General features: G+C 38.2%; 4 protein-coding genes across 4 annotated transcripts; 1 reads left to right on the top strand and 3 right to left on the bottom strand.

Annotated features, from left to right (window-relative positions):
* Window positions 1–3,979: 3,979 nt before the first annotated feature.
* hoxd11a (homeobox D11a) lies at window positions 3,980–5,959 on the bottom strand. Its single transcript, XM_067257565.1, has 2 exons — window positions 5,341–5,959; window positions 3,980–4,678 (listed from the first exon to the last, which is right to left on the bottom strand). Exons 1-2 carry the CDS (start codon window positions 5,942–5,944, stop codon window positions 4,446–4,448), a joined length of 837 nt encoding a protein of 278 aa, XP_067113666.1. The 5' UTR covers window positions 5,945–5,959; the 3' UTR covers window positions 3,980–4,445.
* A 3,377-nt stretch (window positions 5,960–9,336) lies between these two features.
* Window positions 9,337–10,995, bottom strand: hoxd12a (homeobox D12a). Its single transcript, XM_067259044.1, has 2 exons — window positions 10,431–10,995; window positions 9,337–10,276 (listed from the first exon to the last, which is right to left on the bottom strand). Exons 1-2 carry the CDS (start codon window positions 10,993–10,995, stop codon window positions 10,035–10,037), a joined length of 807 nt encoding a protein of 268 aa, XP_067115145.1. The 3' UTR covers window positions 9,337–10,034.
* A 3,013-nt stretch (window positions 10,996–14,008) lies between these two features.
* Window positions 14,009–14,866, bottom strand: hoxd13a (homeobox D13a). The gene is made up of 2 exons (XM_067254011.1): window positions 14,599–14,866; window positions 14,009–14,268 (listed from the first exon to the last, which is right to left on the bottom strand). The coding sequence occupies exons 1-2, from the start codon at window positions 14,864–14,866 to the stop codon at window positions 14,009–14,011; spliced, it is 528 nt and encodes a 175-aa protein (XP_067110112.1).
* A 5,001-nt stretch (window positions 14,867–19,867) lies between these two features.
* evx2 (even-skipped homeobox 2) lies at window positions 19,868–22,181 on the top strand. Its single transcript, XM_067261951.1, has 3 exons — window positions 19,868–20,261; window positions 20,657–20,898; window positions 21,567–22,181. The coding sequence occupies exons 1-3, from the start codon at window positions 19,868–19,870 to the stop codon at window positions 22,179–22,181; spliced, it is 1,251 nt and encodes a 416-aa protein (XP_067118052.1).
* The last annotated feature ends 782 nt before the right edge of the window (window positions 22,182–22,963 follow it).

The raw sequence follows: 22,963 nt of genomic DNA, 5'->3' as shown, positions 1-22,963 counted from the left end.
TAACTCAGGATGCCTCTCTACCACATGACGAGCCCACCAATGAAATTTGAAAATGGCCTTGAGACGAAGCCTCCTCTCTCGCGGACGCACTGAGTCACACGATGCAGACGTGGTGAACAGCGACACCTAGAACACGGACTTGAAATTGGTTTGAACAGACTCACAAAGGACATTTCAAAAATGCACTTATTTTGCTTGGTAGAATGAATGAAGAAGTGCAAAAAAGAGCTATAGCCTAACATCAAAGAAACGACCTGAAATCGTCAGTTGCATTAAGCGTTAACGGTTTCTACTTAGGCTGTTGAAGAATATGAAAAACAAATTTCACTCAATGTAGGTTTTGGCCTATAAAAAACAGCTATTACTTATTATAAATAGTGATGCCTATAGCCATTAATATCAAGAACACAAAACGCAGTTAGTTATACTAAGGATTTCTCATATGATAAAACAATTGCTCACACATGTGCAATATCGTGGATATGCTTGAGAATTGGGAAGGATAGACAATCCAGAAATTGTAGATTTGAATAAAGAACATTATTTTTACGCATTGGGCCAACTTGAGTTCTCGGTTATGCACGCATATGCTATTATTATTTAATTGTAGCCTACTTTCAGGCTGAGTCTGCTTGTCGATATACTACTAATGGAACACAAGGACGCAGTTGATAACCAATGCATGCACAATGTCCAGAAGTAATTAGGTCTAAATCAAAATTTATAATTACAGTTCAAATCTAGCCTAAATGAATGCGCTGAATACAGTAAGTAGCCTATTCTAGGCTTTTTATTTGTTGCCTTAATTAAGATTTCCAGTAGGCCTACTAGAACATGTGTATTTGATTTCCTAATAACTGGTGCACAAAACAACGTTTAGGACACTACAGACAGAAAGTCAATAGCAATAGACAACGACCCATTTTCAGTATTAGCTCAAAACGCTATTATAATGACACTATACGCATTATAAACTATTCAAATGATGTTTCCTTCTTTAAACAAACCTTACCGTCTCGAGGAGTATTATGCTCGAAATTAATAATGTTCTTCAAGATATAGTGTTGTAAAGAATAGCCTACTATTACTTTAAAACGTACACACACATGTCCAATTATACACAGAAATAGACTTATAGTGTTGAAAGACGAGGGCCTTCTCTGGTAAAACATAGTGGGCTAAATTGTTAGATAGAATTTAAATGTAGAATAGATATTTATATCCCTAACCCTATTTAAAACTTCAATATGAAGAAAAGCCTACAGGGTCTTAGTGACTGAATGGACTATTCTAGAACAATTTAAAAAGTAAAATGTTCAATTATTAATTGAGCTTACAACGTTTGTGGCAAACATCATAAACATAATCGACTTAGAGGTCTAAGAACAGGCCTATAGCCCAAAATTGTTATGCATTTATTTGTTGACCTATATTATCAAATGTTTATAACAGTTGCGATATTAAGGTCTAATATTGTGTTGAATTACCCAATTAATCTAGATAATCAAAGTTCCGGCTAACGGATGGAGCTTAATAACAAGCTGTTGATGACAGACCTATTGAATCACGTTAGGGACACTTAATTATACAAACAAATTAATATGTGCATTTACTTGTTAACAGACATTAGTACATCATAACATACCTTCAGACGAATGTATAGGTTAATTTAGGCAAACAGGCCTTGCGTAGCTGCTAAGCCTTGCTGTCCAATGCAATTAAAAAGTCCAAACCACGCTATAAAGTCTTTTGATATGCCACCAACAACTTGACTAGATTTAAGTTCGTTAATTTCTTCCAACCAAACAATATGATTCCAAACTATGATCTCAGCGTAATGTTGGTTATTTCTGGCACAAACTGACTTAACTGTCGCTGTAGGCTGGTCATTGACAATGTGTAGCCTGTTCACGCAGTAATGGAAAAGATTCTAAATATAGTACCTAATATAGCCTGCATTCTAATAATAGAAACGTTTACGCGAGGTTGTGAAAGCCTACTCGTTCAACTGACTTAAAAATAGTGTCACCAATTGATGAAAACTCCAGAGAACAAAGGCATTGTATGTAAACGTACTCAACTTTACATTTTCAATTGGACGACGACCAAAGCAGTGGATCAGTAGAACCTGGACATTTCCTCTAACATCTTTGGGGATTACAAACTAGTCAGGATAATTCAGACAACGACCTTTGTGTTTTCCTTACAGATGTAAACAGGACTGATTGGAGCTACACGTCTGCCCTCGTGTGGATAGAATGGAGAAGAACGAGCGTTACTCTACGTGTTGCCCGTCATTCGCCAAGCAAGAAATCCAAAAACAAAAATAATTGTACTATGTAACAAGATTATTTTTTACATTATAACGTTGTCGGAAAAAAATTATCGGCCTCGGCTAATTAAATATGTCGAATTTGTTTGAATTGTTTTCATCCACAGATTAATTATGCCTATAATTGATTATTATGTTAGCCTACTTTCTCAACAACAAAACAAATACATTTAATAAATTATCCAAAACTGTCCATTGATTGTTTATTTATTGATTAATTTTAAATATCCAAAATACAATAGATATTCAGAAGGTTTCCCATTTGCCAGACGCTTAAACGCATGTGTAAACAAACTAGACTGATTATCCATTCGGAAACGTATACAATGCATTTATAGATGGATTTAAAATGCCTAAACCAAATGATAAAACGACATATGTTGTAATCAATTTATAGGATTGAACTTTTCAAACTGAAGTCCCTGTTTTTATTGTGCATTTTTTCTTTCATCACCTTTACATTATAGCCTATTCTTTAATAGCCTACGAGACGTTACCCAGGTCAATTGACTTATTCTTGTATCCTTATATAGCATATACTACATTATACTAGTTATGATTAGAGTCTTGCTAAATATTTCAATAATGGGATGCAATTGACATGAGTTGGTTTGTTAAGACAGATTGTAATTGGTAGATTATACAGAGTATTTTACAGTGTGGCTAAAAGATACCAGGATACCTGTAACTGCAGTTTATAGGAAAGGAAATCTACACTATGTCAGTTGAACAGTCAATTTAGCTTAATCTCAACACGGTTTGTCTACAGCTACATGGTTTATCTATATCTTTATACAGGCCTACAATAAAACCCCATGGTTCGCAGCCATTTTGAGAACCTATACTGCAGTGCAGATATCAGAAGGCTGTTGCGCATGCACACAACCACCAAGAGGCGCCTTTTGGGATATATTCATAAAGGTGAAAGGTGACGACCTTGGCAAAGGGAGAAGTTCAAATACAGATAAAATTATATTTGAGTAAAATGAAAAAAAACAGATTAACTTAGTTGTAAGGTGTTCTTTAATTTGTAAACAAATGTATTCTTTATCTAACAATACACCCCGACTTATTAACACAAATAACTTGTAGGAGGCTATGCCGCCATAATGAATTGTTATTTAAAAATGAGATGATGGTGTACATTTCATGCGTCTTTTGTTTAAGCATAGACTAGGGAAGCACTAAAAAAATTCGACTATTTTGGGGGGTAAAGAACTGCATTTGAAGTGGCCATGGGGTTCAGTCCAATAGCCCCCAATCGAGACATTTACAGCTCGTTTTTATTATACTGTCTAGACGGTTCAAGGTTTAGTAAACAGCCTTGTGTTAGACAACAGAAAGAAAATAAAAGATCCTCTAAACTTTGAAGTTGGGAGAATAAGGCGCTGCATGATGAACACTTTACAAGAGCCCCACTGGTAAAGTTACACGCTATCCCCACTTTAGTTTTAATAAATAAACTACACAAACACTAGACTGTGATAATAGCAAATATAGTATATCTAGTTATGTTGTATGTGTAGCCTATATAATTATTAATAGTTTTCCCACTTTACCTATTTAGCCAATTCGATGCGCCGGTGTGCGTAATTTGCTTAGGTTAGTAATTATTGAACGTTTAATACATATATTTTTCATGTGTACTTTATTGAGTACCACAATACACATTACATGCGTTTACTAAATGCATACACAAGTCTACTGTTATAAATTATATTACTATATGATTACTGTAATCAAGGTAGGACCTATGTATTTTTTATAAATGTCAAAGCATGTGTCGGAGAAGCCTCAACTCAAATAAATAAAGATACATCTAGATTACACTTATTTATAATAATAATAATAATACACTGTAGATTGGTAGATAATTTCGAGGACTCCTGACTGATCTGCCTTGACTGAATTGAATGATATTTCAAATAAGAGGATGTACGTAGCCTGTGTTCATTGAGGTAAGTGTGACATAAAGCCTTGCATAGATAGCTCCAGCCAGCAACAATGTTCAGTAGCCTGTAGCTGTGACGTATAGGCTATAGTTTTTTGTGTTGGATGAAAATGTGTCATTTGTTCAGGATGATATTTCACAGTCCAATTTACATGTGGACTCTCAGAATAGAGGGTTTCCTGTAAAGTACTGAAGCCGATCTCGGTTGAGCTTTTTCTCTTTCATTCTTCTATTTTGGAACCAGATCTTCACCTGGCGATCTGTTAGGTTTAACATCCTTGACAGCTGAAGTCGCTTCTCCTTGTTTATGTAGACATTGAAAAAGAATTCTCGTTCAAGTTCTCGGATCTGGTATTTGGAGTAGGGGCATCTCTTTTTTCTGGACTTTGTTGAACCTACAGAAGAAAGAGAATGTTTTTAGAGAGCAGTTCATACTAAAACAGCGTCGTCAGGTTTGAGGAAAAATATCAGGTTGGCAAACCAAAACATTGGCTTACATAAATACCCTGATGGTTGTGCGCGTGTACAAACACGCGCGTGCGCTGCCATACATACTCTTTGTATTCCAAACCCACGTAGGAACAAACACACAAATATCCCCCCGTCATACACACACAGGCACAACATGCAATGTTTGAAGTTCGCCATTAGCTTTTAAGGATGTAAAACTATAGCTGTTATTTGTGACAAAATGTAGGCCCCTATACATCATGCAAGGCCTACAACTGCATAAATACATATGACAATAGAAAAACTACCATAGACGTCGACGATCTGAACGCCTGCTACTGGGGACTAGGTTATAACCATGTATATCTGTTTGGGTAATACATGAACAAATGCATTGCTGTGTACATTAGGAATATAATATTCCATTATCATACTCTAGTTAAGGCGAGTACCTCACTTACAACTCAACTGTTTTCCAATCGTAAATATCTTTACAGCCATAAAGTAAATCTTATTGGGATATAAAAGCTTTTGTACCCTTATAAAGCGGCACATAAACCCGGCCCGACAAAGTGGACGTTCCATAACCCCATATGCTTGTACCTACTTGGTCCGTTGCTCTTGTCCCCCGCGCAGTTTGATATCGAAGAGTCCTCGTCTGTGTTCTCAGCTGGGTCTACAGACTGTTCTAGTATATCTGGAGTCTCTTTATTGCACGCAGATTCTCCGGAGGCATTGTCTGTCTTTTGTTTTGAATGGTCAGGGTTGGCTTTCTCAGAGCTAACAGTCTCGAAAAACTGGTCGAACCCCTGAGGCAGAACTCCATTTCGGCCAACATTAGTGAAGAAATTGCAGGGCGAGTTCGTCCCCCCACGGTGGCCGAACAAGGAATCATTTTTGAATATCATTTCCGCCCGGTTTGATGACTGAATTAAGTCTCGGTGCATTATCTCATCCGTTGAGTAGTAAGAAGCGTAATTACCCCTGTAATGCCATTTGCTTGGGTGATCCAGTCCAAAGTCCCTGAAAGCCACATCCCGAACAGGTTGGACTTGAGCTATGTTTGAAGAATAGGGAAAATTGATTTGACACGATGTAGTCTGTGGTAAAAAGGAGGAGACCGATGAAAAATCTGGCGCCGAAACGTAATATGTACAACTTGGTAAATACATATTTGACGCACAGTTGCTGCGCTCATCGTACTCCGTCATCTCTCGCCTTCCTTTGCGATAGCGAAGAAGAATTGGCAGCTTGACTGTGTTAAACTTTGTCCATCTATTGCACCATAGGCGTGTGGAAAGGACCCGCGAGGGAGAAAAAATCGGAAACGTGGGCTGACGTGCAATTCATCTTGATCGATTCTTGAGGTAATTGTGTCATGTGATCCGGTAAAGGAATTACCATACATCAATATCATTCATTAAAAACTGTCTCGAGCAACTCATGTGGGCGCACACGGCAGTTCATTGGTTGCCTGGGTTTGGTTAGTAACTCCTATGTAAATCTGTCTGCTTGCCCTATGCAGCTCTCGAAAAATACATTAGTAGATACCTTTTTCAGCAAAATAAGTCAAACCAGAGGCACACATAGACCTCTCATCTATCAAGTATTCTACGTGGAACATAATCTGCATCAAAAAAATTATAACCGCCCACATATTTAACCCTTGGTCTGTGTGCTATTTGAAAACAGTGCCAATTACGCATTCATTTTAGTTTGATATCTATTCACTTTCACACGTTGCACTAAAACTCTGAATATTATTCCCACGTATTATTGCGTGGAGGAACAAGGAATCTCAATCAACCATTTTTATACATATATGCAACCAGATATAGCAGATACAGGCTAAAATCAGTCACTGGTGGCGCATAATCTTTTCGCAGGGGAATTGGCTAAATTGGCTAACCATCTCAACAACACATCAACACGACCATGTTTATAGGGTTATATTCATGTTATACTTGGTTTTAAATCCTGAATAGGCTACAGGAGATAAAAAATCTTCATAAAACACGTTGATGGCCATACCCTACATGTTAAACTGCTCTGGCCTACACAGATGCAAAAGAAACAACGTAAAGGTCAAAAGCAACGAAAAATAGGATACCAAATCAAACACACTAGAGGGGTCAACGACTGAAGGAATACATCAGTAGTCTTAGTCTATTTAAAATGTTAGTACTTGCACTATATGCTATAGGTCTGCCTACACAAAGGAAGAGCTACGGTCCAAATCGATTCTTTTGGAAACATTGCTTACATCTTCAAGTGTTTCAATAAGCTACATTTTGTACTTGACTCTAATAGCGATTGAGACGCTACGCGAATAGTACGTGTAGGCCTTTAGGCTCATAACTTTGTTTTGCATTTTTTTAAACAGAAGTCTAGTCTTTAAAACACATAAAAAAGGAAAAAGTCCTCCTTACCTTATTTGTCAATTTTAGAGACGCAATCCAGTAATGGTAATAGTTATTTTGGAAATGTATGTAAGCATTTTTTTTTAAATGACAGAAAAAATAAGAATGATCCATTGTATGATGGATTGAAAGTGTGTTCTGCATTGCCAAGTACAAAACAGCCGTGCTGGCTTTGAACGTCTGCCGTCTGAGACCAGTGCACCAAGCAATCCCAATAACCGTCGACACTCAAATCATTTTATTACACAGACAAAAGGAAGCGTTCTAGTTTAAGTGTATGGAGTAACTCAGCAGGAAAAGAACTGGTGATGGTGCGAGGAGATTACTTTGTTGCTGTTGTTGAAAGCGTCTGGGTTTCAGGTCTTTAAGTTTTCAGCGTTGTTGAAGTTGGAAGAGATATTTGAAATATAAAACTTTATGCGCATTAATGTACAAATAAGGGTCAACGTGTGGGAAAGTGAGAGAAAGTAGGACCAAAGGTAGGCTGGACCGTTAGAATACATTTAAACCTATCTTGGAACGAACATCTATCTTCCGCCTTCCTTCAGTCTACTCTGTCTACTTCTGTCAACAATAAACGGTAAACATGAAGGCTATTTTTTTTTATATATATAAAGCCACTTTTCAGTTAACTGTATGCTAAATACATTAAAGTACTGTTAACAAACAGTCAACAGAAGAACAAGATGTGCTTACAGTGTAAAAAAAAAACAGAAACTAATAAATACACACTCATGATTAATTTTGCCTGTATATTTTTTCTACAATTAGACTATTGCATGTATTTAAAAAGTCTTAAATTTACTACTGGACATGAGACCATGTCAGACGAGGGCTACGATGCTTAAAGTACACCTATATGATTCTTCTTCAGTGAGAAGGAGAAGGTGAAAACAAGTGAATGATTAACAAAGAGAAGAGGCTGAAATGCAGTAAACAATGTTATATATTTTACAATGATTGAAAAAACTCGTAAACTGCAGCTGTATTGATAATGTTTTGTGAATTGCATGATCTAAATTCGTATAGGCTATTTACTATGGGTCGGAGATACATTTGCATTATTTTAGCGTCAGAATCAGAAGTTTAAGAGTGAGACCAAAATGAGTAGCTTAAGCATCAACACTGAGGAAGTGAACGAGTAGTGACATGTTTTCAACTCCGCCTCAAGTTCCCCTGAATGTGTCACGAAATAGGTTTAACTCCTTGCTAAATAAGTCCTTGTATATAGATGAACAGAGCACTGTTCATGTTTTTAAATGCAATATTAGACACTAACTTGACCTTAACTTTGTTTTGACGCCCCCGGTATCAGAGGAACGCAAGCTGACGTTGCCTATAGGCCTAAGCTATCCTTAAGATCTCGTAGTGGAAAAACTACTTTGAGCGCCCCCGAAATGGGGTAAAGATAATAAACACATAGCCTACTCTTGAAATGATACTTATTCGACATAATTTGGCAAGGTAATTCCTTGCATTAAAACACAGATCTACATAGATATGTAGTCTCAAATTCCAATTATATATTTTTTAACAGATAGGCCTACTCATGAATTAAACAGCCTACATTTCAACCAATTTTGAAGATTCTGAAATAGCATTCACTTAGGGTCTGATTAATTTACATTGTAGGCCTACAACTCCATGCTAATCCCGTGACAGTATAGGACAATTACTTACTTACCCATTGTTTCTATGGGAAACGTAAAACATTTACATAAGTAACCGTCCCAGGTTCCTCAGCTAAATCCGTAAAATATTACTGATTCTATAAAAATGTAAGGGAAACGTCAATGTGTCTATTTAGAATCCCAACCCATATTTAAGCCGCACGTAAAGATAGGCTAAATCGCGTCAGATGGTTCGAACCAAGTCTACATGTGAGTGCTCACTATATGTTTATCACTGGACAGGAATGTTCATTTTGTCAGTACCACTGTACCAGCACAGATTTAGCCTATTGCGCATCTGAAACGTTAAGGTAATGCTATAGGGCCCACTGGCCTCTTTTGCAGCATTAAGTGTTAATGTAGGAAATATCTCTCACTCTCTCTGGGTTCACTTTGCTATCATGTTTCATCAGCGTTAGGCTCACATTGGAGCTCACCTAATGTGCAACCCAAGTAAGAGGAGAAACATTAGTCGTTCAATTCACTTAATGAAAGACAGTGATAATGCCGAAGACGAGTTTATTGTACTGAACTATAGCAGTCATGCAGTTGACACACCAATTAAATGAACATTTCCCACAGTTCTAAATTCCCCAGCTAAATACGAACTTGAGCTTGGAAGAGTTATTCATGGTTAACCTACAAACAGTAGCACACAGTCCGGTCCACGTCAACATGAAAGACAGACAAACATTTCCACCCTAGATAGGCTATGTTTACTTTCTCCATAACATATACTTATGCACTCATAAATAACATTTATTTTGATACATTTGACGAGAAATAAACACATCGTCAATCCAAAATACTGAATCGTTACACACAATATAATGTGCGACAGCCTACGCATATTCCGTCATCGTAGTCTTTTACTGGATCTTTGTCAACAATAACGATATTGAATGAGCATGCTTTCCAAAACAAAACAAATACACAAATGTTCAATGATTTCTTTCAAAACACGACTCAGATGCACAGGCTATCAATGAGAAATAATGCATCGCTTGTGACAATTTGCATGCTAAAATACACACGAAACCGTTTTAATTTACAACATTAGGGGGTCGTATGATAATAAAAAAAAAATTGAAGCTTACTATATATTTTATCAAACCATATGTATATTTCCAAGGTCAATATATGAACACAGTTTTGAAATGGCTGTGGTTGCCTGGGCCCTGGGCCTTAGGAGGTCACGATCAAGCACATGACTATCCATACATAGAGAATGCGTGCTCGCGCATCATCAGTCTTTTCTTCTTCATTCTGCGGTTCTGGAACCAGATTTTGACTTGTTGATCACTTAAGTCCAGTCTATCGGAAAGTTCCTTCCTTTTCTGTCTGTTTATGAATTCGTTCATCATGAATTCATTCTCAAGTTCAGCGAGCTGTGGTTTAGTGTATGGCTTTCTCTTCTTTCTGGGTTTCACTTGTGATGAACACCAGGGTGCACCTGGAAAACAAATAGGTAGAAACACGTTGGCAATTACATTAAAAGCAGTCTAGAAAGAAACATGGAACACAGCTCTGAATGCAGACAACAATCGGGAGGCTGATTAGTTAGCTCACCAACCAATTGTCAACCAACAGTTGTGAGATCTACTCACCATCCGAACAGGACGCGCGGGAACATGCATTATTTGCAGATGGTTGCGTTGGAGTATTTGTATGGACCGATTGCTTAAAGGCAGTAACTCCCTGATTTGTGGAATTTAGATGGATTGGTGGTGCAGAATTATGGGACTGTCGGTCCAAGTTTGCGTACTCGTATTTCGAGTTACGCGAACTGATCACTCCATGTTCACCAGCAAAAAACGCTTGTTTGCCAGATTCCTCTGGCTTGTGGTTTACGTCCTGAAAATAATATTTACTTGACTCGTCCACTGGTCCCTTGTTGTGGTTGTTTGGATTAGTATTCACAGACACTGAATTGTGTAGAAACGGCGAAGAGTAGCCACTGAAGGCACGGCTTTGTGGTGGAGATGTGCACGAACTTGGAGAAGTCCACGGGAGCGTGCACACCTCCCTCCTGTTATAGGAGAGCTGATGAAGAGCGGGATGATGGGCTCCATTACCCCGCAAGTTTGTGAAATATAAAGACTCCGGGGTAGGAAAATTCAAAAGAGAACCTACATAGCCAGAATTTAGAGGATTTCGCTCACACATTTCCATTGAGCTCTCTCAAACGCTTCTTACACCCCTTTTAGCTACTCCTAAAGAATAAAGGGAAGCTAATTGTTGATTGGCTAAGGAGGCATCACGTGATATGCAAACCATGTTGTTTAGTCCTACCCTTGCTCTTAATAAGGCAAGGCATGCTATTCTGCAAGGGAAGGCCCAATAAGCTTATAATCAAAGAAAAAGATTGGTTTATATTTTTTATAATAATTCCCTTATTTAGAAACCAATATGTGCACACCAAATTTCCTGCACACCAACCTGCCTATGTGTAGGAAATCATGATGTGATGCAAACAAAACGGATGAAATAAAATGCATATAGACTTCTTACTATGAAATGTAGTTAAATATCCTTTAATGTGTGTGGGTGATAATAAGTACGTTGATCTAATTGTTCAAAATCGGTTTAAAATCAACATCAACATGATTATGTGTGTGAGCGTGGACGGTAGGTATAGTTGACAATTGGAACCGTTGCAACGTCTTTCTATCCATAATTACATTAATTTGTATCATTGTTTTTTGTTATGTATATGACCTCAGTCGCATGGTATGTGTCATTGCTGTGAATATTTAGGAAAATACGTAGACTGTACTGGCCAATACCAACGCAACTCGTGGAATAGTGGCAAGAACAAACATGAGGGACAATACTTTCTGGATTTACCCAAACATATTTCAGTGATATTGTAACAATTATTAACATTAGTCACTAATTGTAGTGGGCTAAATGTATTATATTACAATATATTTGGTGATACATGTTGATAATACGTGCTAAACTTAACATGAATAAAATCACCTACTTTGTTGACAAAATAGCGATATTGTGACTAGAGCCTATAGGCCTAGTTTAAGTGACATTTTAGTTTTTAAACTAAATAGTATTTAACTTATTAGAAATGCATTAAATATGATATGGACGCAACCCTGTGTCAAAACCTCTCAATTTGTTAAATTGTTCTACAAAACATGGAAATAAAAGACACATCTTTGAACAATTATGTGAAAATAAAAACAACATTTTAAATGTTTTTTAGGCAATGTTTTTGCAAAACACAGTAACAGAATGCTCAACTACAATTAGATGAATAGCAAGGTATTAAGTATAAACACAATTGAAATTAATGTGCCTTTGTTACAATTGATTAAATAAAATGTACATCCCAATAATATACGTAAATTAGTCAGGACAATGTTGTAATTTGTCAGTGGCTAGATTGAGACTAGACCTTTCACTAACTCATTTAGTAAAAGAGAAATTGCTTAGGCTTAGCCCTGGATCTACAATAAGCAATTCTCCCATCACATCTATTCCTCTACAAAGTCACAAAAACCTGTATCTTTCATTTTGAAACATGGAAATACCCCTATATTCATCTATTTTCATTGGTAAACCACGCAGTGAGGACCACCAGGGACACTGACAACTTCGTCCGAAAGACAAGCTTTCTGAAGGCTATGGCCTGATTTTACGAGACTTGTAAATGCAAATGTATCAACAAAAGTCTTTGTAAACCACCAATACATAGAAAAGAATGTACAAAATGTCTAAGCTATTGCAGGGTTGGAAATACATGTTTTTTTACGCATAGAAACATGCGTTAATCGTAGTTCAAGGTCAAAGTCCAGAGAGCTCAGATTAAGCAAAAACAAGTCCAAGTGCACGCTATCTAGTGACAGAAGAAACCGTCCCTCAAGTCGCCATTTTTGAAGACGAGCTGTCTTGAGTTCAGGGAACCTTCGGTCAAAGGAAAACATCAATTTGCGCTATAACTATTGCGTAAAAGGCATGTTTTTAGTATCAAAATGTAGCCTATTGTTTTCTGTGAGTTTTGTAAGACGTTTTGTTGGCCTATCGGTGTAAATTAATAAAGCTGCAGCCTTCACATCATAACATCCATTGCGTGACAACTAGTTATGATGACACATTATTTTACGGAAATGTTACTACCAATACATTAATTTACAAATTTCAACAGAAAGTTAACAGACTGAGTTGTTGCGTGTTGAGTCCAGCAGATGGCGAAACAAGTCTATAGAAATGTTATAATGGGTGGGCCAATCTCATGAAGAGCCTATGTATAAGACAAAATAGGCCAAATGTAAGCCAATCATGTGTAAGCAAATAAAGTAATTATATTACTTCCGATGATTAGCATGTGTTATATTGCTGAATGATTATTTAGCAGGGCAATAGGTGGTTTTAAGTCGTAAACTCCTCAAATGGGACACATTTCCTGACTTTTCTACGACTGAACTGCGTCATGATTTGCTATTTTTCTTGAGAAGGCATTCATGATAAAACTATAAAAACGATAAGTTTTTGTGCGTCTTAAAGACAGCAAAGGTTTTGCAATCAAATGAGTTTATGTGACCTGCAGTTGGGGGCGCGCATATTGCCCCGGCATCTTCCGTGTTTGAAATTGAAATACTCTCACAACCAACAATGAAAACCACTGTCACAAAGTGGACAACAATAATTATTCATATATATTTTATTTGAATAATTCTGCATGGCATAAGCTACCGATATCTCAGTCTCTGGCAATGAAACCAACGCAATGCACATTCAAAGAGTGCAATTCTATACTTAATCAATACACATTACAAGAGTACATCTGTCATAAGAATATATAACACTCAGTCATATTTCTGAAGACAACCTGTGGATACATATGAACTTGAAAATCAACTTCCAAAGATGATTCTAAGCTTGATGAGTGAATTCACTCATCCAGCTAGGCCTATGTGCTCTTTCCTACCCGCGGAATATCCACAACCAAAACAATCATTAACGTTAGTCTTACAAATGACTACAACATTTCTACATTTCAACATAGGCTATATAACATATGTTACTCTGACTTGGCACACTTTAAAAAAAACAGCAGCTTGTTGATGATTACATTTAAGAAGAAAAAAACGACAGAACGATTTACAAGAAAACGGGTATAGAAAGCTACCTGAGGTCATTCAGTTGTCAACATAACCCTTGGTACATATCAAGAACAAGTTTCGTCGCCTTTAATTTCAGAAATGACCTTCTTATCTTTGACGCGGCGATTTTGAAACCATATAGTTACTTGTCGCTCGGACAGACTGGTGGAGAAAGCTATACGTCGCCTCTTGTCCTTGGTAATAAACTTGCTAATGGTATATTCTCGTTCAAGTTCCTTGAGCTGCGGCTTTGTGTAGGGCACCCGTTTCTTTCTTCCACGTCGGTAAAAAGTCCTGACATCTGGCTGCTTCATTACTGCTTCCTCTACAGACGTGCAGATAAACAAGAGGCGTTGGGAGGAAAATGAGTTAAGAAGAGTACAACTTTATTTCACTTTATATGATATGATTCTGCACTATAAGCGTGCGTAAATAAGGAGACCTACGTATAAGTAACCTATAGGCTATCTAGTAGTATTACGTTTGAGTAGCCTATCAAAACATCGATCGGATTATCCACTACACCGAATCTATTTTTCCAGATGACCAATTACACTGGATTTCTTCTCCAACCGGGCAACATGACGCTTCACACAAATGTCCTTTTCTCCCGAGGAAAGCATCATGTTAACATTCAACAACTGTAGCATTATACCTGGGATGGATGGGATCCACAGCTGAGAGCTCTGGGGCTGATCCCTATAATGATACACTGAGTTGCTACAAACAGGCCGGTCCCGGGGCATCGGATCTTCCAGGGGTAAAATATCATGCATCGGATCCCTGCCAACAACAGGTATGTCTATATAACGAGCGTTCCTGGAATAAGAGTCCGTGTAGCCTTCATAGACCCGTAAGTCTTTGATCCTTGACGTTATTGCACTGCAGTGTAAATTGTGACTAATGAGTCCTGAAAAAGGCATATTTTGTTTTACAGAGCCTCCAGAAACCGACGTAGAGGACGTCAGTGCACCTTGCTGAAAGGCATGACTGTCTGGGAGTGTGCAACCAAAACAACTTCTCCCAAACCCACAGTCAAATGGTGGAGGTGCATGTCTTGATGCTGTAGAGAGTACTGTATAAGATTTACAAGATTCTGTCCAGTGAGCGCTTAGTTTGTTTTCTGTAAATGCTGCCGCAGGTCGTTCGAGGGTCGAGGAATGATAACTGCAATGAATATAATCGCCCAAGCCCTCCATTTTCACTTAATGGTCAAAATGTTAAATCCTTTTGATGACAATTTCAAGTAATCCTCCCAAATCGAAAACACACGAAACACAGTATGTTGCCTTGCATGCTACGACAGCAAACCCACACTGAAGTCAAATGGTTTATTTTTGCTTCACAGATTACAGAAGTGACAATGAAAATGTGGTTGGCCGGTTTTTTCACGTGACATGCAAATATAATATATAGGCCTATGGCTAATGACCGAGACAAGCCTGGGAGAAAGTTAGATTATCGTACACAACCTGCCTCATAATTTCGTGAAACTTCTTGTTGTAGCCAAATCTTTATTAATAAACGTTTCTAGTACCATAGTGTTGAAAGGATGATATTTAATTAATCGATATTTTGTACAACGTTTTTTATTTGTGAGCTTTGTTCAGAATAATGTGTGGGCCACGTAAGGGCATGTTTAGCTTACATGCGAATAAGATACATGTAGGCCTATAAGGCGTTACATGTGATAGGGATAGGTTCAATAGACTAAAAGTTTCCATAACGTGTGAATGGGTCGTACCTCTAACGTCCTAAACAGACTGTAACATTCAGTACCTCTGTATGACCTTAGGGAACGTTACAAATGTCTTAGGTACATTTCCTGGGTATCATGACACTATATGAAAACGTTATATTAGGGCATCCTCTCATAACGTAATTTACAGTACCAATTGGGTATCTAATCGTGTACGTCCAGGCAAGGTTTATAACTTTCCTAAATAATGTCCTTAGGACATTCAGAAGCCACCATAATGCTACGTCCTGAATAAACCTGTGCTTATTTATCTCTCATATTATCTTTCCAAAGTTGCATCTTTTTTAATCATTATTGTGTTTGCTCACTAACTTTAGTCAGTTGACACCACATTTACGTTATTACGACTTTGTATCTAAAATGGCATTGACGTCATGTTCTGGTACGTAATTGTGTTAGCTGGGTAGTTCCTCTTGTGAGCAGGTAATATGAGTTGTATCTAAACTAAGGAGGGAACATGATTGGACTGAACTTGAGTCTTCTGCATGCCAACTTCCTACACCGGCAGCAAAGCCTATCAGACAACTGTTACATATACAGGCCTTACCTATCACATAAACAAACCCACTACCCACTACTAAACAAAACTCGCAAGACGGTGTCATTTATGGCTTTCATTTTATACATGTAGCAGAGCTTTTGTCCAAAGCGACGTACAAATACTAGTTCATTTAAAGTATGCTACTGCAGAAGATTAAGAATCAGAAGTATGTAACTATGTCAATGAACAGGTTTGTATTCCGGTCTACAAGCCACATGGCAAAGCAACCATATTCCAGCGATCAGGTAGGCCAACTGTGAACACAAAGACACTAGAGCAACAAAAAAACAGCAACAAATCTAAATTACTTAAATGGCTAGTAGGTAGTTAAGTACTCCATGCTGAACAAAAATACAACTACAGTGCAATAACATCTCAATTACTTAACATCAGAGTATTGAAGTCATCTCGATTACAGTAGCGCACAGTGCAGTGAAAACCACGATATATAGGCCAAGTGCAAAATTGAACACTTTATGGTTATTTACTGCTGGCTGCAGTTTGTTGAACAGGATCTGAAATACAACGTGTAGAGAAGATACAAATTCGCAGGTAGCCTATCACAACAAGTTGGCAAATTAAGTGTTATTTTCGCTTTGTACGCGCAAGTTAGTCGAGGTAAAGTTTGAAGAGGAGTCTAAAGGCCACAGTGGGAGGGATTATGAACCATGCACTAAGTGTGCAATCTGCAATTTTTATAAAATTATGAAAGAACAAGAACTCGTCACAGTAACACATAACAAATAAAACCTAATAGTCTATCTAAGACACGTATTGATGATTCGCACTTAAATTTCTATAGTTTTGATTTCATTCTGGTGGCTTGTTTTATTATTATGTTCTTTGGTGGAATTAATCAGTTGTTACCGTGTAAACCGTGTAGTTTTGGAGAAAAAAATGCGTTATATATAAGGTTGTGTTTTCCTGTGTCGTCTTGAGGCACTGTCACCATTCAGATTGTTTTCAAACATGGATGCCCCAATTGAGTTGGTAGCATGTTGCCCGCAAAGGTGGATAATCGCCACTAGATGGCTCTCTCAGTTTACATTCGAGAAGAGAATGTAAGAGAATTTCTCGAAGAAACCTCTGACCGCAAAAAAAGGTTTCTGGATATATTTACAAGACGACGGGGCAATGTCAATGGAACAGACGCATAGGAACAGTTTACAAAAGTTGTTTTACTTACTACTTTTTATACTCTTGTTTGACTGCAGCATAGTGACTGAATGTTAAGACAAACATCTGATCAAATGGCACTACTCATCACATGGAGACAGAAAACTAACAAGCTGTAGTCTGCCTAGAAAATACCTGTAGCCTACGTGTGACATGAATGCACGTGGAAAAGCATAATAAACATAGGCTACATGTATGATGAGGATGATGATGAGACATATGCAGTTGATGCTATTTCATAGAGAAGTTCGTTGGGATAAATGTTTGGGACAGGCCTAAGTGGAATGATTAATTGTGCATCTAGTTCTCATATATTAGTAAGTTTTGTAACATTTATTCATCTCAGAGGAAAATATTTGGCTTTAATACAATTGAGGCACGTCAGCATGTTAATGCTTAAAATATCAGTAAATTATTGTTCATTTGTAGGCTACATCTCTTGATTATTATATAACCTAGTTTTATTATATATGACTACTGGTGCCATGTTGAAGTTATAATGCTATACAGGCTACTCCATCATCGATAGGTTTCACCTTTTATTTCAGATTCGAAAGAGCTTTTCCAAAACGTCACAGCATTTAGGGCTACGTCAAATTATATTCTTTCGGCGAAACTTCCAATAACGCTTCACTTTTAGATGTCACAAGCCTTAATTGATTGCCATCAGAATTATGTTCATGTAGGCCTAAGTCAAAATCGGTTATTTAAACGAAACAGGCTAGGCCTAAACCTATGTTTGAAAATTCTACAAGGCAAGTCATAATAGTCTCATCTAAATGGAAAATTATGACGATCTACTTAAAAATAGGATTGTCGAAGGAAACATCCAGCAGCTTTATAATTAGTAGGCTATCTTTAGCCTAACGTTTTCGGGGTTGGATACACAATACTGGCACAGAAAGCTAATGCACGTGTGGATTAAAGTCGCTACATTTTTGGAAATGATGTAGGCCTACACATTCTTCATAGTCAATTCTAAATTACAGTCCAAAGAAATCCGTTGTTCTTTAAAAGGTGAATTAATCTACGGACTGAGGGGCAGGAAACAAAACAGACATCACGTAACTTATGTAATACTTTATGTAAACTGAGGGGGGCGCCAGAGAACGCACCAGACAGCACTTCCGGGCCCCTCTGCTAAACTCCACTATCAATACCCACATAGCGTTGCACATTCCCCGTTAACCTCGCCATTACGAACCATTCAGTCTCAGAACCCAGGACAGCGCTTGATCTTAGGCCTATTTTTAAACAATGAAACGCCGATAGATAAACAGTGCCTGCAGCTGGCAATGATCATTAAGAGATTAAAATAAAATAATTTTAATTTCATATTAACAACAAGACAATGCAGGTGCAACAATAGCTGCTGAAATAGCACACACCCGCATGCAAATACAATCCACATTTTTTACTTTGGAAAGTGAGAATGGCTATGAGAGATAAATAGGCACAAGCAATTAGCTATCAACAAACGCTGTGAAATTATATAATGTTGAAAACGGTTCATTGTGCCATTTTATTCGTTGACCACATTTATTAGATGAAACGCTCAAATAACAGTGGTATAAATGAGTAAGATCTCTAATTTTGTAGGCTATGGTTGAAACAGGCTGTAAAATTGTATTGCAAGATAGGCTGAAGGTAGAAAGAAAAAATGCACTGCATGGCACTAAAGTACAATTTAAACGAAAACCTTATTATTATTAGGCTCTTTTTTTATACATAAAACTGTTGTAAAGCATTCTTAATTAAGTCTGTAGTATGCTACATTTAAAATTCCCTTTCAACTAAGGTCAGACCTATTGTGATATAATTTCAGTGTTTCACGAAGAAGCAGCAATAACATAATCGAGGAAGAATGAAAAGAGGAGAAAGAGAAGAAGGGTGAGGGCAGAAACAACAGAAGGGAGAGACAATAGAGAATCAAAGCATAATGATATTCCTAAATGAAGAGGGAAATGTTGCCGCGCTCATTTTATTAATCAGACTGTCAATTTCACCCCAGAGGCCAAACCCAAGAGCAATCTAAAGCAGAATCAGATCAACCGAGGGACCAGCACTCCACTCCTCACTTCTCCTCTTCCTCTTCACTTGGATATATTTGTCTGGCCGAAGGCCGCCTCCATCATCAACTGACAGCCCTCTCGTATTTATTTGCTTATAAACCTGTTACAATAAATGATCATTCGAGCAGCGTCACGCGCACACCTTAACGACGAGCAGCAACCACTTTTTGATGAATGACATTTTGGGATAGAAAGGATGCACGGGTCATTTTGAGCAGCCATTCGTTGCTCGCGTTGGCATCTTATATTTCTGCGTCTCGCACATAAAAGGTGTTTTATTATTTAAAGACAGTTGCTGAGTTGACTGCGGATTAGCTCCGCCACAGTCATCGGAGCACTATCCCTGGGAATTTTTCCTTTTTTGCTTTAAGACTTAATGATGGACAGGATAAGAAAGGAGATGATTCTGATGGAAAGGGGTCTGCACAGCCCAGTTTCTGGCAAAAGACTCTCAGAATCTGGAAATTCGGTATTGGAGGCCCTTGAAAATTCTCAGCACAGTGGTCGACTAAGCCCGAGAATAACTTCCGCTTCTCTTCATGGAAGTCTCGGGGATATTCCAACCAAAGGCAAGTTCGAAATCGACAGTCTCTTCGGTAACCATCATAACAGCGAAAATACGTCTTCAGCGGAGATTTCATCGTCAGAAAGCCGTAAGAAAATTAGCTTATATCCAGAAGTTTCTCAAGATTCCGACATTAACAGTGATGTGGAGGTGGGATGCCCATCGCATCGCTCCCCGAGCCAACACAAGGAAAACAATAACAAAGGTAGCGGTTTATTTTAAAATAGCCTATACACGTTTTTTCATAATCCATAATATTTTAACAGTGTAGCCTATAGATCTAGAAACTGTATCAAAACTACTTATTATTGCGATTAAATAGGCTAAGCTAATTCTAATAATGGCATAAAATACTATGATAAATGGCTTCGTAAAAACATTAGAAGGGGGTTTAAAATCAAATCAGTTTATACATGTAATTTTGGGAATACCTAACTTAGTTTTATTTATTTTCTGTAAGGAGGCAAACGTTTTTATTTGTCTTTTGTTACCAGTAACGTTTCCATTAGGCTGTATTACTACAATTCTATAATCCTAATAATGTGTCAATTTGCATTTACTTATGTTTTATCGAATAACTTTTGCATGGTTCTGTTTTAGGGTTTTCTGACAATATGTCTGGAGGGTCCAATACAAGTTCATCTTCGCTTTCCAATCTTAACGGTAATTCTATGGGAGGCCCAAACAGTTCTAATGCGGATCAAGTCAGAAGATATCGGACTGCTTTCACCAGAGAACAAATAGGACGACTGGAGAAAGAATTTTACAGGGAAAATTATGTCTCGAGGCCAAGAAGATGCGAACTGGCTGCAGCACTGAATCTACCTGAGACTACTATTAAGGTAGCCTTTCTATCTGTATTATTTACTAACATGTTCATCAGAGGGTGTATTCTGTTTTAATATTATAGTTTTATATTATTATATACCCTAGATATTTGACATAAAAACAATTAAGCGCAGGGAATTTAAAGGGAACGTTTAGCGACCCCCCCCCCACCACCACCACCCCCCCCCCCCGCGCCCCCACCCCCCCAAATACACTCAAACATACACATACCATACTTCCAGAAAACTTCTGGATGAACTCGATTGTTGTGGAAGCCTGCATGCTATTGCATAGCTTGGATGATTTTAGGATAATCTTTGGAACAATTAAAAGGGCGACGTAAGCCTATCAGTTTGAATAAAGCAAAATATCCTCAATCTTTGAAAGCGCCCTCCTCTCCCCCTTGTCTCGCTCTCTCTCACTCTCTCTCTTTCTGTCTCTCTGTCTCTCTGTCTTTCTGTCTCTCTCACACATAAATACACACACACACACACACACACTCACAGACTTTTAGATTCATTTTAAATATTTTGACCGGAAGCCGTAGCTTGTGCAGTGTGCACGCTTAAAGAAATAAATCTTAACATCAAAGGTGAAATAATAATTCCTGTCACATTAAAGACCCATAGCCAAGTTAGGATGTGTTGAGATCGACTAAACTTGCGCTTTATTTTGTGTCTAGGTCTGGTTCCAGAACAGACGGATGAAGGATAAGAGGCAACGTTTGGCGATGTCTTGGCCCCATCCAGCAGACCCAAGCTTTTACACCTACATGATGACGCACGCGGCAGCCACCGGAAGTCTACCATACCCTTTCCATTCTCACATGCCTCTGCACTATTACCCGCATGTTGGTGTCACAGCAGCAGCCGCTGCCGCAGCTGCGTCTGGTGCCGCCTCGTCACCTTTCGCCACCTCCATCCGCCCCCTTGATACTTTCCGTGCACTCTCCCATCCTTACTCGCGACCAGAACTTCTCTGTAGCTTCAGGCACCCAGGACTTTATCAATCACCCGCGGGCCTCAATAGTTCTGCGGCAGCATCAGCGGCAGCGGCAGCAGCGGCGGCGGCGGCAGCGGTCAGCGCGCCATCAGCCGCTGGGCCTTGTTCATGTCTCAGTTGTCATAGCAGTCAGGCAGCCAGTGCTCTAGGCTCCAGAAATGCTAATGCTGACTTCACCTGCACGGCGTCCGGGCAAAGATCCGAAAGTGGATTTTTGCCTTATTCTGCCGCTGTTCTCAGCAAAACCTCAGTACCATCCCCAGATCAAAGAGAAGAGACTTCGCTCAACAGATAACTGATTGGAACAAATCACAAGACTCTCATTACGGTTTTTTTCATTCTACCACGCGTATGTAATTAGATACATCAAGGCCTAGTTATGGCCTATATTAAGGTAGGCATAAACATCGTGCTCATTTCGAAATAATACCACAGATTGTTCCCTCAGTTAACTGTGTTTAGTGGCCATTTACGCTGACTGTGACATATACGAATAAGTTTGACATTTTAGCTGCCAAATTGAAGAACACTGGTAAGTCAATAATTTTAAATAATTTAAAGTTTGACCCTTGGTGTGGATGTTCAAATTAATTTTTATTCACAACTGGATCCATGTGCCTTAAAACCTAGAAATAACTAGGCAAATCCAAACCCATATGTTGAAATGAGTTAGGGCCTATCCATTTATGGAGGCTGGATACTCCTGTGAGCCTAAATATTTTATTCATTTTTAATTGTAAATAAAACCCCCAAGTCCATTCAATGGTGTGATATTTGCTTAGCCTTACTTTAAAATATAATATTGCCAACATCTAAAACAAACCCAGTTATATCTTGGTATTAAGGCATAATGTAATGTTTTTGTTGTCGACATTTTGAGTTGACGCTTTTAAGTGTATAGTCTCGTTATCACTGTATATGGAATCAGATTTAAAATATGCCACCTCAACGTACACCCATGGGTCTGTAATGACCCTGTTCTCACAGCTCGAGGGACACCCCTAATTTTCGAGAGAGGTGAACACAATGTTTCACCGCTACCATTGTGTCAATTCTGATGTTAATAATGAGAGGATT

This window comes from Osmerus mordax, chromosome 2 (genome assembly GCF_038355195.1).
Source record: "Osmerus mordax isolate fOsmMor3 chromosome 2, fOsmMor3.pri, whole genome shotgun sequence".
NCBI lineage: Eukaryota > Metazoa > Chordata > Actinopteri > Osmeriformes > Osmeridae > Osmerus > Osmerus mordax.
The sequence above is the reverse complement of the archived record's forward strand: the minus strand, read 5'-3'. Positions and strand labels throughout refer to the sequence as shown.

Coding starts and splice junctions, on each gene's coding strand:
- evx2 (XM_067261951.1), top strand. CDS start 19,868: ATGATGGACAGGATAAGAAAGGAGATGATTCTGATGGAAAGGGGTCTG. Junction 20,262..20,656: donor CAAGGAAAACAATAACAAAG/GTAGCGGTTTAT, acceptor GTTCTGTTTTAG/GGTTTTCTGACAATATGTCT. Junction 20,899..21,566: donor TACCTGAGACTACTATTAAG/GTAGCCTTTCTA, acceptor TTTTGTGTCTAG/GTCTGGTTCCAGAACAGACG.
- hoxd13a (XM_067254011.1), bottom strand. CDS start 14,866: ATGCCTTTTTCAGGACTCATTAGTCACAATTTACACTGCAGTGCAATA. Junction 14,269..14,598: donor GTGGATCCCATCCATCCCAG/GTATAATGCTAC, acceptor GCACGTCTGTAG/AGGAAGCAGTAATGAAGCAG.
- hoxd11a (XM_067257565.1), bottom strand. CDS start 5,944: ATGACGGAGTACGATGAGCGCAGCAACTGTGCGTCAAATATGTATTTA. Junction 4,679..5,340: donor GGACAAGAGCAACGGACCAA/GTAGGTACAAGC, acceptor TTTCTTCTGTAG/GTTCAACAAAGTCCAGAAAA.
- hoxd12a (XM_067259044.1), bottom strand. CDS start 10,995: ATGGAAATGTGTGAGCGAAATCCTCTAAATTCTGGCTATGTAGGTTCT. Junction 10,277..10,430: donor CCGCGCGTCCTGTTCGGATG/GTGAGTAGATCT, acceptor TTTGTTTTCCAG/GTGCACCCTGGTGTTCATCA.